This window comes from Pristiophorus japonicus, chromosome 21 (genome assembly GCF_044704955.1).
Source record: "Pristiophorus japonicus isolate sPriJap1 chromosome 21, sPriJap1.hap1, whole genome shotgun sequence".
Taxonomy (NCBI): domain Eukaryota; kingdom Metazoa; phylum Chordata; class Chondrichthyes; family Pristiophoridae; genus Pristiophorus; species Pristiophorus japonicus.
In genome coordinates this window covers 28,799,807-28,815,262 of record NC_091997.1, presented here as the reverse complement: position 1 = coordinate 28,815,262, position 15,456 = coordinate 28,799,807, and the positions used below count along the sequence as shown (strand labels likewise).

General features: G+C 48.0%; 1 protein-coding gene across 1 annotated transcript in view; it reads right to left on the bottom strand.

Annotated features, from left to right (window-relative positions):
• LOC139233885 (plexin domain-containing protein 1-like) overlaps nucleotides 1–15,456 on the bottom strand; it is a 328,432-nt gene that overhangs the window by 238,359 nt on the left and 74,617 nt on the right. Inside the window, exon 2 of the mRNA XM_070864521.1 lies at nucleotides 13,546–13,736. Coding sequence (XP_070720622.1) covers nucleotides 13,546–13,736 — 191 coding nt within the window. The remainder of the gene's footprint in view (nucleotides 1–13,545; nucleotides 13,737–15,456) is intronic.

Sequence of the window (15,456 nt, the reverse complement as noted above, 5' to 3'; positions counted from 1 at the left end):
ACCCTTTATCCTTAGACTGTGACCCCTGGTTCTTGACTTCCCCAACATCGGGAACATTCTTCCTGCATCTAACCTGTCCAATCCAGCCTTATATGTCAAACAACTATGTGTGATGGAATACTCTTCATTTGCCTGGATGAGCGCAGCTCCAACAACACAAGAAGCTCAGTCCACTTGGTTGGCAGCCTGTCCATCACCTTAAACTTCCACTTTCTCCACCACCGGCGCCTCCTGGCTGCAGTGTGCACCATCTACAGGATACACTCCAGCAACTCGCCAAGGCTTCTTCGGCAGCACCTCCCAAACCCGCAGCCTCCACCAGCTAGAAGGGCAGCAGGCGCATGGGAATACCACTACCTCTACGTTACCTTCCAAGGCACACGCCATCCTGACTTGGAAATATATCGGCCGTTCCTTCATCGTCGCTGGGCCAAAATCCTGAAACTCCCTCCCTAACAGCACTGTGTGGGAGCACCTTCACCACACGGACTGCAGCGATTCAAGAAGGCGGCTCACCACCACGCCTCCACCTCATTGGCTGACACATTAGCTGAGGTCAATAGATTTTCCAAAAGAAACTCAGAATTGCTTAATCAGAAAAGGGCTGAGTGTTATAATGGGCCTGCAATTCTGGTTTCACCGGGTCCGTACGGAGAGGCCCCGCAAAAGCCGACTTTCGGCACGCAATGCGCATGCGCCAAGGACCAGCTTTTCCGATCTGTCAAATTCTGACTTGATCGATCCAACACATCTCGACAGCCAAGACATTCACATGGGCAAGATTGCGCTATGTGCCCATCTCTTGCCCAGCAAATGTTCTTTAAAACTCTTGCGCCTGGTAAAAACAAGTGCATAGCAAACTTTTACCAGAGTAAGAGTTTTAAAACATATAAAAATAAAATTTGAAACCACATTTTTCTGTTAAAAACCCTGCCCACTAAGGTAAGTTTATTTTAAACCCTAATTACGAAAACTTTTTAAAAAATACGAAAAATATGTATTTTTTCGAACTCATTTATTAACTTTAATTTAATATGTGATTTTATTTTCTTTTTTTATTGATGTGTTGGTGTTGGGGGGGGGGGCGGGGGTTCTTATTCATAATAATGAGAACTCCTAGTACAGAGTTCCTATTATTATGAATGAGAATACTTTACTTTGACTGGCTGTCCAGTGCCATGTGACTCCAGCTTCTCCCTGTGCCTCTGCACGACGTGAATGCGCTCTGATGCGCAGGGAGAGGAGGCCTCCGAACGGGACCGCTGGAGGGTGCAGCAGCGAATGGGAGGTGTGGATATTTTTCACTACTTTCTGGCGAGCGCCCGCGGGAAGCCCAGCACTGGGGTTTCACATCCAATTTATTTTTGTGCCTGAAGACCGCATATTCACAAGATGGACAATGTTTCCTTCTCAAAAGCTGGATCGAGAAGGTCCCTGTCAATCATCAATTATAGGCCGTCCCACGAAATCGAGGAAGACTTGCTTCCACTCTAAAAGTGAGTTCTCAGGTGACTGTACAGTCCAATACGGGAATTACAGTCTCTGTCACAGGTGGGACAGACAGTGGTTGAAGGAAAGGGTGGGCAGGGAGCCTGGTTTGCCGCACGCGCCTTCCGCTGCCTGCGCTTGATTTTTGCATGCTCTCGGCGACGAGACTCAAGGTGCTCAGCGCCCTCCCGGATGCTCTTCCTCCATTTAGGGCAGTCTTTGGCCAGGGATTCCCAGATGTCAGTGGGGTGTTACATTTTATCAAGGAGGCTTTGAGGGTGTCCTTGAAACGTTTCCTCTGCCCACCTGGGGCTCGCTTGCCGCGTAGGAGTTCAGAGTAGAGCGCTTGCTTTGGGAGTCTTGTGTCGGGCATGCGGACAATGTGGCCCGCCCAGCAGAGCTGGTCGAGTGTGGTCAGTGCTCCCAAATGCTGCTGCTTCCAGAGTAATGACAATGGAATGTCTTCTAATGATCAACTAAGGTTGCTAATAGCCATTCTTAATGAATAACCAATGACATCTTATGCTACTGCGTACATGATAAAGCAATGCAATGCAAAGTAATTTACCCAGTGGGGACCAATGAAAGAACACTTAGCAGATTAAGTGCATGTTTCGCTATCATCCCTTAGGTTGCTGGCAGATGTAGGGAAACTCATGTCATTCCGGGATAAGTGTCTTTTCAGCTCATGGTAGAAGGGACTTCACGGTGTAAGCCCACAGCCGGCTGTAAATGCTGGCATGTGAACAGTGTGGCCTGCCCAACAGAGCTGGTCAGTGCTTCGATGTTGGGGATGTTGACCTGATCGAGGACGCTAACATTGGTGCGGCTGTCCTTCCAGGGGATTTGCTGGATCTTGCGGAGACATCGTTGGTGGTATTTCTCTAGCGATTTGAGGTGTCTACTGTACATGGTCCACGTCTCTGAGCCAAACAGGAGGGCGGGTATCACTACAGCTTTCTAGACCATGAGCTTGGCGCCAGATTTGAGGGCCCGGTCTTTGAAAATTCTCTTCCTCAGGCGGCTGAAGAATATTCCGAAAAATATTGGAAAAAAGGCCATTTTGACTGGCAGTCAAGAACCATCCAATCGGATGATGAAGAGTACATTCGCTATCCAATCGGGGCTGAAAGCCGAGCGTAGCAAGGATGGACATGTCAGGTGACCAGTGGCAGAGACGGGAGGTCATCCAATGAAATCTCCAGGAAAATGTCCGACCAGAGTTGGCAACTCTACTATTAAAGGGTCGTAAAGCATAAGAACATAAGAAATAGGAGCAGGAGTAGGCTATTTGGTCCCTCAAGTCTGCTCCGCCATTCAATAAGATCATGGCTGATCTTCCACCTCAACTCCACCTTCCCCCACTATCCCCATATCCCTTGATTCCCTTAATATCCAAAAATCTATCAATCTCTGTCTTGAATATAGTCAATGACTGAGCATCCACTGCCCTCTGAGGTTTCCAAAGATTAATAACCCTTTGAGTGAAGAAATTTCTCCTCATCTCAGAGCTAAATGTCCGACCCCTTATTAGACTGTAACCTCTGGTTCTAGACTCCCCAGCCAGGGGAAACATCCTCCCTGCATCTAACCTGTCAATCCCTGTAAGAATTTTGAATGTTTCAATGAGATTACCTCTCATTCTTCTAAACTCTAGACTTTCCACTTTGTTCGCTAGGGCCCCAAAAATGGGCAATGTTCCAGCCTTGGCGATGTTGCAGCCTTCATGATCACTGGACCAACGCCCATTTTTTGGATCGCAACTTTTGGCTCGGCGATAGCCCAGCGATGGTGAAGGCAAAAGTTTCCTGAGCAATGGCCTTCTGCGCATGCGCAATTTTTTTTTTGTGGCCATGTTTTCCCACGTTTCGGGAGGTCAGGGGTCATCCACACATGCACAGAAGAGGGAGCGAGATCGAGAGAGGAGAGAGAGAGAGAGATAGAGAGAGAGAGGAGGAAGGCAGAGATAGAGAGGTGAGAGAAAGAGAGAGAGAGAAAGAAAGACAGAGAAATATGTCTGACAGCGATGAAAGTGGGAAAGATGTGGAGACAGGGAGGAAGAGGGCCAAACCCTTCTCCGAGGAGGCCAACAAGGCCCTCGTGGCGGAGGTGCACTCCCGCTGGGCCAATTGACCAGGGAGGAATGTGGTGGGAAACCAGCACCACAGGCGTACCACAGGTTATGGGGCGAGATAGCCGAGGTCGTCTCGTCTGCGTCCCACGAGCCCAGGGGCTCTGACCAGTGCCACAAATGCTGGAACAGCCTCGTTGCTTCAGCAAGAGTAAGTACGACTTTATATGTTAATGATGCACATTCTAAGTATAATAATCATTATAATGGTAATTCTCCTGGATTGAATGTAAGCTTGTTAATCTAACTTAGATAACATATATCATCCCCGCTAAGAACTGGACAGGGCCATGAACCGGTGCCCGTTTTAATCTCTCTTGCTGCTGTCACTTACACAGGGACCCAGCATGGACTGGGGGAGAGCTGTCTTTGCTCACTGTCTCGCCTGGGACAATTTTGGACATTAGATACTCTCATTGTCGACTTCAATGCAGATTGTATTCGAGAGAGATGTATGTAGCAACCGTTAGCCTCTAAACACACCGATCTTTGGTATAACCGTGCATCAATTGTGGGCACAACCCCTATTAGCATATAACATAGAAACATACATAGAAACATAGAAAATAGGTGCAGGAGTAGGTCATTCGGCCCTTCGAGCCTGCACCGCCATTCAATGAGTTCATGGCTGAACATGCAACTTCAGTACCCCATTCCTGCTTTCTCGCCATACCCCTTGATTGTACGTTTGAAACTGTTGTGTATAAATGACATAACCTAGTCAAGTAGCTTATGCCAAGCTCTATTCACGTTTTCAGAGGAAGATATCTCATAATCAGGCTCAGCAGAGGCACACCGGAGGAGGCCCTGCTATAATACAGCCACTGAGCGACCTGGAGGAACGTGCTGCAGCACTAGTGGGGGCTCATAGTCGAGCGGTCACCACCCATGGTGTTGCCGGACACTCCCATGTGCCACGTGAGTAATGGGTCAAGCAATGTAAAAGCTATGTGACGTCATTTCATTATCATATCATAGACGAATGATGTCATGTTATGCATGCAGCCTCTGTGCAACTCTATGCCACGCTCAGGTTGACAACATAAGAAAATAAGAACATAAGAGCTGACCATTTGTCTCCTTCTCTGTCCGCACCCCATAAACCCTCGCTCCATTATCATTTGGTCTATCTGCGACTGATCCAGCCTCCACAACTCTCTGGCACAGTGAATTCCACATAGAAGTACTGCCATAGATACCACCATATGATGCATTAATATGTAACGTTTCTCTGTCACATTTGTGGGATTAGTGCTGCTCCTCCTACGTGTGCCAGCACGGTGCTACACTGCTCTCTGCTCTAATAATCTCAATTGTCTCTTGCAGCTTTACCAGAGGCGCAACGGGAGGACAGACACTCACATGGACCTGACCCACTGCATGTGCCATTCACCACGGTTGGTGAAGAGGAGGAGAGCACCGAGCCCGAGGTGGAGGAGGAATACCTGGGGACAGAGGAGGATGCCCCTTGCATCCCTCTGTCTGTTGAACCTGCGGCCACGATGGGGATCCCAACTGAGGAGGTACCAGCACCAAGCGGCATGCAGTTGGCGACGACAAGGCGCACATTGGTGCCATCGCAGATCCCTACGGAGGCCGGGTCAGCGGCTTGAGCAAAGGCCTACCCTAGACGACTGCGTGGGGAGGCTGGCACGACTGTGCGAGGAGTCTGTCGCGATCCAGCGCGAGCAGCTCCAGGTGTTTGTGGGGTTCACGCAGGAATTCTCCCGGGTGTCTGCTCGCCAAGCAGAGGAGACGCAGCAGACGATCCTGGAGTTGCGTGAAATCTCCGCCTCCAACCATACCATGCGGCATGCGTTCCTGGCGGCACAGAGCGCTGCACCCCGAGCTCCCGTAACCACAAGCACCGGCACACAGGCGGGGCAGGAGGATGCACCACCTCTTGGCTTGGAAGACGATCCCCCTGTTTTGTCTTCCCCTCCAACAGCCCTCCAACAGCCCCCCAACAGGCGATCGTCCCACCAAATCCCCCACCACGGCAGGAAGTCTTGCCAGCGCCCACTGCACGCCGGCTTCGCAGCAGTACCCGGGGACCAAAACGGGTGGGTGAGGTAAGGAGATGGGGGGGGATCCAGGATCTGAAGGGAAATGTGGCCGCAGGTCGGGAGGGGGGGCGCACTCTTTTTAATACCGTTCCTATTGTTCACATTTATTGCTGGTGTTGTCGTTTCATTGTTGCAGTGGGGGATGGGAGGGTGTTTTGTTGTTTGTAATTGAAAAATAACTTTCAAAAGGTGTCATTTTATTAAAACCATTTTATTTCACTTTACAATTGATGTGCAGTGTCTTCTAATAACATAAGTTAAAATAGAACATTAGTGCAACTGTTGTTAATTAATGTCCAGGCCAGATCAAGTAAGTGTGAAACGTCACTTATTTATATAAATATAACAAAATGTCTAATTGTGGGCATATCTATCTTAAAAAGGCCCTTAAATAATTCACAAACTATCAAAGCCCCTGTTTAAGAGGCCTCCTCTCTTCCTCCGACGTTCAAAATGGCGTCCGTAGTGCCGAGCTCTGTGGTGAAGGCCAGGCAATAGCAACTATTCTCCAGCGATGTTCTTGGCGAGCGATCAGCCCGGCAATGTGCCGGCGATGTGCCGAAAGTTGGGCTGGGCGATCACCTCATCAATCACCTCGGCGATGTGAGCCGAAAGTTGAGCCGGGCGATCAACTGAGCAGTAAGCTCGGCGATGTGTCCAACTTTCCATCTTTGGGCGATATCAGCCCTTTTTGGGCGATATATGGGCACTAGCCCAGCGATGTGAAGTGGAAAGTCTATAGACCTCGTCTACTCAATCTCTCATCACAGTCTTGTGGACTGCTGTCAGTTTAGCCAACTCCATTACTGATTGGAGAACATTGGCGATGTAAACGGAGGAATGGAGCAACATGCAGCCGATATAGCGCCGCTCTCCCATGCCCGATGAGGCAACGTAAACACACCTTGAAACAAAGCCGAATATTACAGTATCAGAAGTTGTTTTTAATACTACACGATTAACCCATATCTTCTCGACCACCAAGACCTCCTACTTCCACCCCTGTAACATCTGTCTCCACCACTGCCTCAGCTCAGCTCAGCTGCTGCTGAAACCCTCATCCATGCCTTCGGAGGTTTCATCGCATGACCTCCCACCTCCAATCACCTGCCATTGATCACCAGCCACTCCAGGGACTTTGAGCGCAAAAATCTAAGCTGACACTCCAGTGCAATGCTGAGGGAGCGTTGCACTGTCAGAGGTGCCGTCCTTTAAATGAAATGTTAAACCAAGGCTCCGTCTGCTCTCTCAGGTGGGCGTAAATGTTCCCAGGGTACTATGTTGAAGAAGAGCAGGGGAGTTATTCCCGGAGTCCTGGCCAATATTTATCCTTCAATCAACATCACAAAAACAGATTATCCGATGATTATTACATTAATGTTTGTGGGAGCTTGCTGTGTGCAAATTGGCTGCCGCGTTTCCCACATTACAGCAGTGACTAAAAGTACTTCATTGGCTGTAAAGCGCTTTGAGATGTTCAGTGGTCGTGAAAGGCGTGGTATAAATCCAAGTCTTTCTTGCGTTACCTCTGGGCAAATTCAATGCTCTCCTGGCTGGCCTCACGACCTCACACCATAACCCTCTGTAAACTCGAGCTTATCCAAAACTCTGCTGCTCGAAAAAGGTCCCGTTCACCCATCACCCATGTGCTCGCTGACTTGCATTAGTTCATCGGTCCAGCAACACCTCGATTTTAAAATTCTCATCCTTGTTTTTAAATCACTCCATGACCTTCCCCCTCCCTATCTCTGCAACATCCTGCAGCCCCACAACCCTCCACGATCTCTGCGCTCCTCCAAAGCTGACTTCACGCATCACCGATTATCATCGCTCCGCCATCGGCGGCCGTGCCTTCAGCTGCCTGGGCCCTAAGCTCTGGAACTCCCTCCCTGAACCTCTCTGCCTCTCTACCTCTCTCTCCTCCTTAACGACGCTCCTTAAAACCTACTTCGGTGACCAAACACCTGTCCTAATATCTTCTTACGTGGCTCAGCGTCAAATTTTGTCTGATAATGCTCCTGTGAGGCACCTTGGGATGTTTCTATTACATTAAAAACGCTTATATGTCTGGGGTCTAGGCAGCTGAAGGTATGGCGGAGCGAGAAAATTGGGGATGCACAAGAGTCCAGAATTAGAGGAACGCTGAGATCGCAGAGGGTTATAGGGCTGGAGAAGGTTACAGAAGTAGGGAGGGGCGAGGCCATGGATGAGAATTTTTAAATGCAGGCGTTGTCACACCAGGAGGTTTGTAGGTCAGCCAGCACAGCAGGTCAGGCTATAAAAGAGCTGGAGCGGCATACTACTTCAACCTCCAGCGCGAGCTGCTCCAAGTGTGCGCCGATTTTGAGATGGGCGACTGGATGACGTCATCAAAATCCTGGTCGCCATTTTGGAGCGTGGGCAGGAACATCGGCAGGGCCCAGGTACAGAGGAATGGAAAGGTTGAGGCGGATGAGCGGCAAGTGTGCGTGGTGAGATGCGGTGAATGTTTATGGCGGAGGAACGGCGAGAGATCGTGGCGGAGGTGCGACAGATGAGGGTACGGGGCCCAGAAGAGCCGAGGGCCCAGGAGCAGCACGGGCCAGCCCACACTGCGATATGTGTACGCGCTAGATCGGTGCAGCAGAGCAGGTCTCCAGTCGTCTTGGTTAATCCTTGCTACTGGACCAAGACCTAGCTCTGTCAAGCCCGTGAGGTGGCTGGTGTGCAACGGTCACCACACGTTAAAAAAATCCACGCACAGGCATCTTCCACCCCTTCAATTGGAGTTCAGAACTGAAACATCAGGTCCTTCATTGAAACACCTGTGAACTCATGGAAGCAAGTCATCCTCGTTCGAGGGACCGTCTATGATGATGGGTAAACGGGACATACCAGGAAACTTGGGCCCCCTTCCTGGAGGCTAACTTGACATGATCACCCTGAACGATGCCCCTATAAAAGGGAAACTTAACAATACAGCCAGAGCAGGAGAGAAGCCCCCAGCCCCTGAATTCCATAGAGGATTGTAACTCTGCCCAAAACACTCACTGCCCCCCCTCCCCTTCCTACAAAGTACACCTGCCCATCAGCACGCAGTCCGCCAACACACTCAATATCCATTTGTACGATATCAGTATTCAAAGTACCGACTGATTACAACACAACTGACCAAACCTGATGTATGAAAATGCCTTGATTGCAATGTCTTTACAGCACAGAAACAGGCCATTCGGTTCAACAAGTCCGTGCCGGTGTTTATGCTCCACACACAACTCCTACCACCCTTCTTCATCTCAACCCATCAACATATCCTTCTATTCCTTTCTCCCTCATATGTTTATCCAGCCTCCCCTTAAATGCATCTCTGCTATTTGCCTCAAATACACCTTGTGGCAGCGAGTTCCACATTCTCACCACTCTGGGTAAGGACGTTTCTCCTGTATTCCATGTTAGATGTATTGATGACACTCTTATATTTATGGCCCCTAGTTCTGGTCTCATCTGCAAGTGTAAACATTTTCTCTACATCTACCTTATCAAATTCTTAAACATCTTAAACACCTCTATCAGGTCACTGCCTAGTCTTCTCTCCTCTCGAGAAAAGTTTCCCAGCCTGTTCAATCTTTCCTGATTGGGATAACCTCTCAGTTAGAAACATAGAAACATAGAAAATAGGTGCAGGAGTAGGCATTCGGCCCTTCGAGCCTGCACCGCCATTCAATGAGATCATGGCTGAACATGCAACTTCAGTACCCCATTCCTGCTTTCTCGCCATACCCCTTGATCCCCCTAGTAGTAAGGACTACATCTAACTCCTTTTTGAATATATTTAGTGAATTGGCCTCAACAACTTTCTGTGGTAGAGAATTCCACAGGTTCACCACTCTCGGGGTGAAGAAGTTTCTCCTCATCTCGGTCCTAAATGGCTTACCCCTTATCCTTAGACTGTGACCCCTGGTTCTGGACTTCCCCAACATTGGGAACATTCTTCCTGCATCTAACCTGTCTAAACCCGTCAGAATTTTAAACGTTTCTGTGAGATCCCCTCTCATTCTTCTGAACTCCAGTGAATACAAGCCCAGTTGATCCAGTCTTTCTTGATATGTCAGTCCCGCCATCCCGGGATTCAGTCTGGTGAACCTTCGCTGCACTCCCTCAATAGCAAGAATGTCCTTCCTCAAGTTAAGAGACCAAAACTGGACAAAATATTCCAGGTGTGGCCTCACCAAGGCCTTGTACAACTGTAGTAACACCTCCCTGCCCCTGTACTCAAATCCCCTTGCTATGAACGCCAACATGCCATTTGCTTTCTTAACCGGCTGCTGTACCTGCATGCCAACCTTCAATGACTGATGTCTCATGACACCCAGGTCTCGTTTCACCTCCCCTTTTCCTAATCTGTCACCATTCAGATAATAGTCTGTCTCTCTGTTTTTACCACCAAAGTGGATAACCTCACATTTATCCACATTATACTTCATCTGCCATGCATTTGTCCACTCTCCTAACCTATCCAAGTCACTCTGCAGCCTCACAGCATCCTCCTCGCAGCTCACACTGCCACCCAACTTAGTGTCATCCGCAAATTTGGAGATACTACATTTAATCCTCTCGTCTAAATCATTAATGTACAGTGTAAACAGCTGGGGCCCCAGCACAGAACCTTGCGGTACCCCACTAGTCACTGCCTGCCATTCTGAAAAGTACCCATTTACTCCTACTCTTTGCTTCCTGTCTGCCAACCAGTTCTCAATCCACGTCAGCACACTACCCCCAATCCCATGCGCTTTAACTTTGCACATTAATCTTTTGTGTGGGACCTTGTCGAAAGCCTTCTGAAAGTCCAAATACACCACATCAACTGGTTCTCCCTTGTCCACTCTACTGGAAACATCCTCAAAAAATTCTAGAAGATTTGTCAAGCATGATTTCCCTTTCACAAATCCATGCTGACTTGGACCTATCATGTCACCTCTTTCCAAATGCGCTATTATGACATCCTTAATAATTGATTCCATCATTTTACCCACTACCGATGTCAGGCTGACCGGTCTATAATTCCCTGTTTAAAAAGTGGGGTTACATTGGCTACCCTCCGTTCCATAGGAACTGATCCAGAGTCTATGGTATGTTGGAAAATGACTGTCAATACATCCGCTATTTCTATACATGGCTGTAACCAGAGATGACCTGTAACCACAAGCTTACCTTACCACCAGGGGTGCACTTGCAGGAGACACTGGATACTTGTCCCAGACAGGTATATAAGGACAAGTCTCAGGCAAGTGAGGCATTCGAGAGCTGTGTAATAAAGGTGCAGGTCCTGAATGACCTTGACTTCACTATGTGCCTCATGTGAATCTGTACTGAGGGGACAGGACTTTACAGTGGCGACGAGTTACGGGATTACAGAATCCACAGAATGGCGAACAACGGCTCAGATGAAAAATACAATGCTGGAGACAATTGGGAGGACTTTATAGAAAGGTTTCAGCAAAGCTTTGTAACCAAAGACTGGTTAGGCAACGACAAGGCTGACAAGAGAAGAGCCCATCTCTTGACCAGCTGTGGCTCGAAAACATACGCTTTAATGAAGGACCTGCTGGCACCCGAGAAACCAGCAAGCAAGTCGTTTGAAGAGTTGAGCACACTGGTAAGAGACCACCTGAAGCCAGCGAGCAGCCTACACATGGCTAGACACAGGTTCTACAACTACAGACGCTGTGTGGGTCAGAGCATACCTAACTTCGTGGCGGAACTTTGGAGGTTGGCTAGCTTATGTGAGTTCTCCAATGAACTAAGGAGAGAAGTACTGAGAGACTTTTTTATTGAAGGAATAGGCCACTCAGGCATATTCCGAAAGCTCATAGAAACCAAGACCTTGACCCTAGAGGCAGCAGCAGTGGTTGCATAGATATTCTTGGCAGGAGAAGAAGAAACGAGTTCTGATATCATTCTTCTAAATCTTTTTTGCACCTTCACCAGTGCCTCTATATCCCTATTGTAATATGAGACCCGAGCTCTTAGTGCTCCAAGTGCGGTCTAACCAAGGTTCTATACAGGTTTAGCATAACTTCTCTGCTTTTCAATTCTGTCCCTCCAGAAAGAAACCCCAGTGCCTGGTTTGCTTTTTTCATGGCCTTATTTAAATATAAGCCAATGTCCTTCCTTGGCCGTCATTATCTTGAGAGTCAAGCTGTTCGCCTCCACCAGGGAGACCATTCCATGTGTTCTCATTCTTCGCCTGAAGAAGTTCTGTCTGTCCTAAATTTTCTTTTCATAATTTTTAACTTGCATCCCCTTGTTCTAGTATCCTGACGCACCTTAAAGTGGTGTTGTAAACAGTACAGTATATCCCTTTATCCCTTGCCTTTGAACAAAATAATGTGCCTTTGGCCAGTCACTGAGATGAGATAAATGCAAACTGCTCATTTTTAATCATTCCCCCCGCCACCTAATGGATGTCAGCCTCTCGTTGCCCGCTGTGCTAGCTAGCTCCCTTCTACCCTGGACGCTGCCAATCTTTCTCTGCATGTATATGTATCTATGTTGATTGTAAAGTAAAGAAAGAAATACTTTGATTTATGCTGCAGTACAGGGGGACCTGGGGGTCCTTATGCATGAAACACAAAAAGTTAGTGTGCAGGTACAGCAAGTAATCAGGAAGGCAAATGGAATGTTGGCCTTTATTGCAAGGGGGATGGAGTATAAAAGCAGAGAAGTCCTGCTACAATTGTACAGGGTATTGATGAGGCCACACCTGGAGTACTGCATACAGTTTTGGTCTCCGTATTTAAGAAAGGATATACTTGCATTGGGGGCAGTTCAGAGAAGGTTCATTAGGTTGATTCTGGTGATGAGGGGGTTGACTTATGAGGAAAGGTTGAGTAGGTTGGGCCTATACACATTGGAGTTCAGGAGAATAAGAGGTGATCTTATTGAAACTTATAAGATAATGAGAGGGCTTGACAAGGTGGATGCAGAGAGGATATTTCACTCATAAGGGAAACTAAAACTAGGGGGCATAGTCTCAGAATAAGAGGCCACCCATTTAAAATTGAGATGAGGAGAAATTTCTTCTCTCAAAGGGTTGTAAATTTGTGGAATTCTCTGCCCCAGAGAGTAGTGGAGGCTGGGTCATTGAATATATTTAAGGCGGAGATAGACAGATTTTTGAGCCATAAGGGAATAAAGGGTTATGGGGAGCGGGCAGGGAAGTGAAGCTGAGCCTAAGATCAGATCAGCCATGATCTCATTGAATGGCGGAGCAGGCTCGAGGGGTCAAATGGCCTACTCCTGCTCCTATTTCTTATGTTCTTATATAGCGCCTTTCACGACCACCGGATGTCTCAATCGCTTTACAGCCAATTAAGTACTTTTTGGAGTGTAGTCACTATTGTAATGTGGGAAGCGCGGCAGCCAATTTGCACACAGCAAGCTCCCATGAACCGCAATGTGATAATGACCAGATGATCTGTTTTAGTGTTGTTGATTGAGGGATAAATATTAGCCAGGATTCTTCTTAATATTGTCATAGGATCTTTTACATGCACCTGAAAGGGCTGAGGGAGCCTTGGTTTAACATCTCATCCAAAAGATGGCACCCTTGACAGTGCAGCACTCCCTCAGCACTGCACTGGAACATCTAGATTTTTGAACTCAGGTCTCTGGAGTGGGACTCGAACCCACAACCTTCTGACTCAGAGGTGAGAGCACTGCCCACCTCGCCACAGCTGATGCAGTAAATTAAAATAGAGATCGCGAAAGTTAAAAAAAAATACAAACTAAGTACAGTGTAACGCCCTCTTATGAACAATTCAGAATTGCGATAATATCGTTCTATTCACCCCAGACGATGTTAAAAGGAAAACCACTGACCACAATTTGGGTTCCGTTGTCTGGCAGGGTGTCGATGGCAAGACTGGCCCCCACTAGATCCTGACTCAAACGGTCCCCTTCGGCCTCCAGCGTTTTGACGGAGTCGATATTGACAGCTGAGCTACGTCTCCAGCGCTGGCCTTTCAGATTCACGCCGCCCGCGCCTGCGTTCGGCAGCTGGTAGGTGAAATCTGTCAAATGATACGGAAGACAGACGAGTGGTTAGAGAAGGAGAGGCGGGCGCAGTTGGTACTGCGACTTTGTCCATCTTCTGCCGGACAACCAGCTTTACAAATTAACATGGGAAGGATGTCCGATGAAAACCCATTCCCAAATGAAGATGAGCTAATATGAAACATGCTGTTGCTAATCCGAGTTGTTTATAACGGTATTGATTTTATAAGATCATAAAAATTAGGAGCAGGGGTAGGCCATACAGCCCCTCGAGCCTGCTCCGCCATTTAATATCATGCTGATCATTGACCTCAACTCCACTTCCCCGCCCGATCTCCATAGCCTTTGATATCTATCCATTTCAGCCTTGAATATATTCAACGATTCAGCATCCACAGCCCTTTGGGGTAGAGAATTCCAAAGATTCACAACCCTCTGAGTGAAGAAATGTTGAAGATGCTCTGATGGCAAAATTCCCCTTTATTTATTAGACTATTGACATACCTAATCATTTTTATTTTTATTTTTGGTGAATTTTGTGCTGGGATGTTACTGTTGGGAAATGGTTAGACAGCACCTCCCAAACCTGGGACCTCTACCACCTAGAAGGACAAGGGTAGCAGGCGCATGGGAACACCACCACCTCCAAGTTCCTCTCCAAGTCACACACCATCTTGACTTGGGAATATATTGCCTGTTCCTTCATCGTCGCTGGGTCAAAATCCTGGAACTCCCTCCCTAACAGCACCGTGGGAGCACCTTCACCACACGGACTGCAGCGGTTCAAGAAGGCGGCTCACCATCACCTTCTCAAGGGGCAATTGGGGATGGGCAATAAATGCCAGCCTTGCCAGCGATGCCTACATCCCAGGAATCAATTAAAAAAATGTCCCATACCAAGGTGGTTTACTCTTACACTGCCCTGAGAAGTGGCCGAACAAGTCACTTAATTAAGACCAAGTGGGAATGGGCAATAAATGCCATCCTTGCCAGCAATGCCCACATCCTGTGGAGTTAGCCCATTAATTCCAGAGGGACATCAGGGCTTCTGACTCCAGATGATCCCACTTCCACCACAAAAAACTGCAACTCTGGCTTTGATCAGTGCCCAAGAAAACGCTGCACAATTGCCAAAAGTGCAGTCGGAACCTTCCCAGTCCAAGTGCCATCAAAACGCTTAGCTCAGTACTGCATCCTGTGCCCAGAGAAAGGACTAATAAAAGAAAAGAAAGACTTGCATTTATATAGCACCTTTCACAACCATCGGACATCTCAAAGCGCTTTACAGCCAATGAAGTACTTTTGAAGTGTAGTTACTGTTGTAATGTAGGAAATGCGGCAGCCAATTTGTACACAGCAAGCTCCCACAAACAGCAATGTGATAATGACCACCGCCTCCAGTGACCCAGTGCAGCCTTCGGCCACCTGAGGAAAAGAGTGTTCGAAGACCAGGTTCTCAAAACTGCCACCAAGCTCATGGTCTACAGGGCTGTAGTAATACCTGCCCTCCTTTATGGCTAAGAGACATGAACCATGTACAGTAGACATCTCAAGTCGCTGGAGAAATACCACCAACGATGTCTCTGCAAGATCCTACAAGTCCCATAGGAGGACAGACGCACCAACATTAGTGTCCTCGACCAGGCCAACATTCCCAGCATTAAAGCACTGACCACACTTGATCAGCTCCGCTGGGCAGGCCACATAGTTCACATGCCAGACACGAGACTCCCAAAG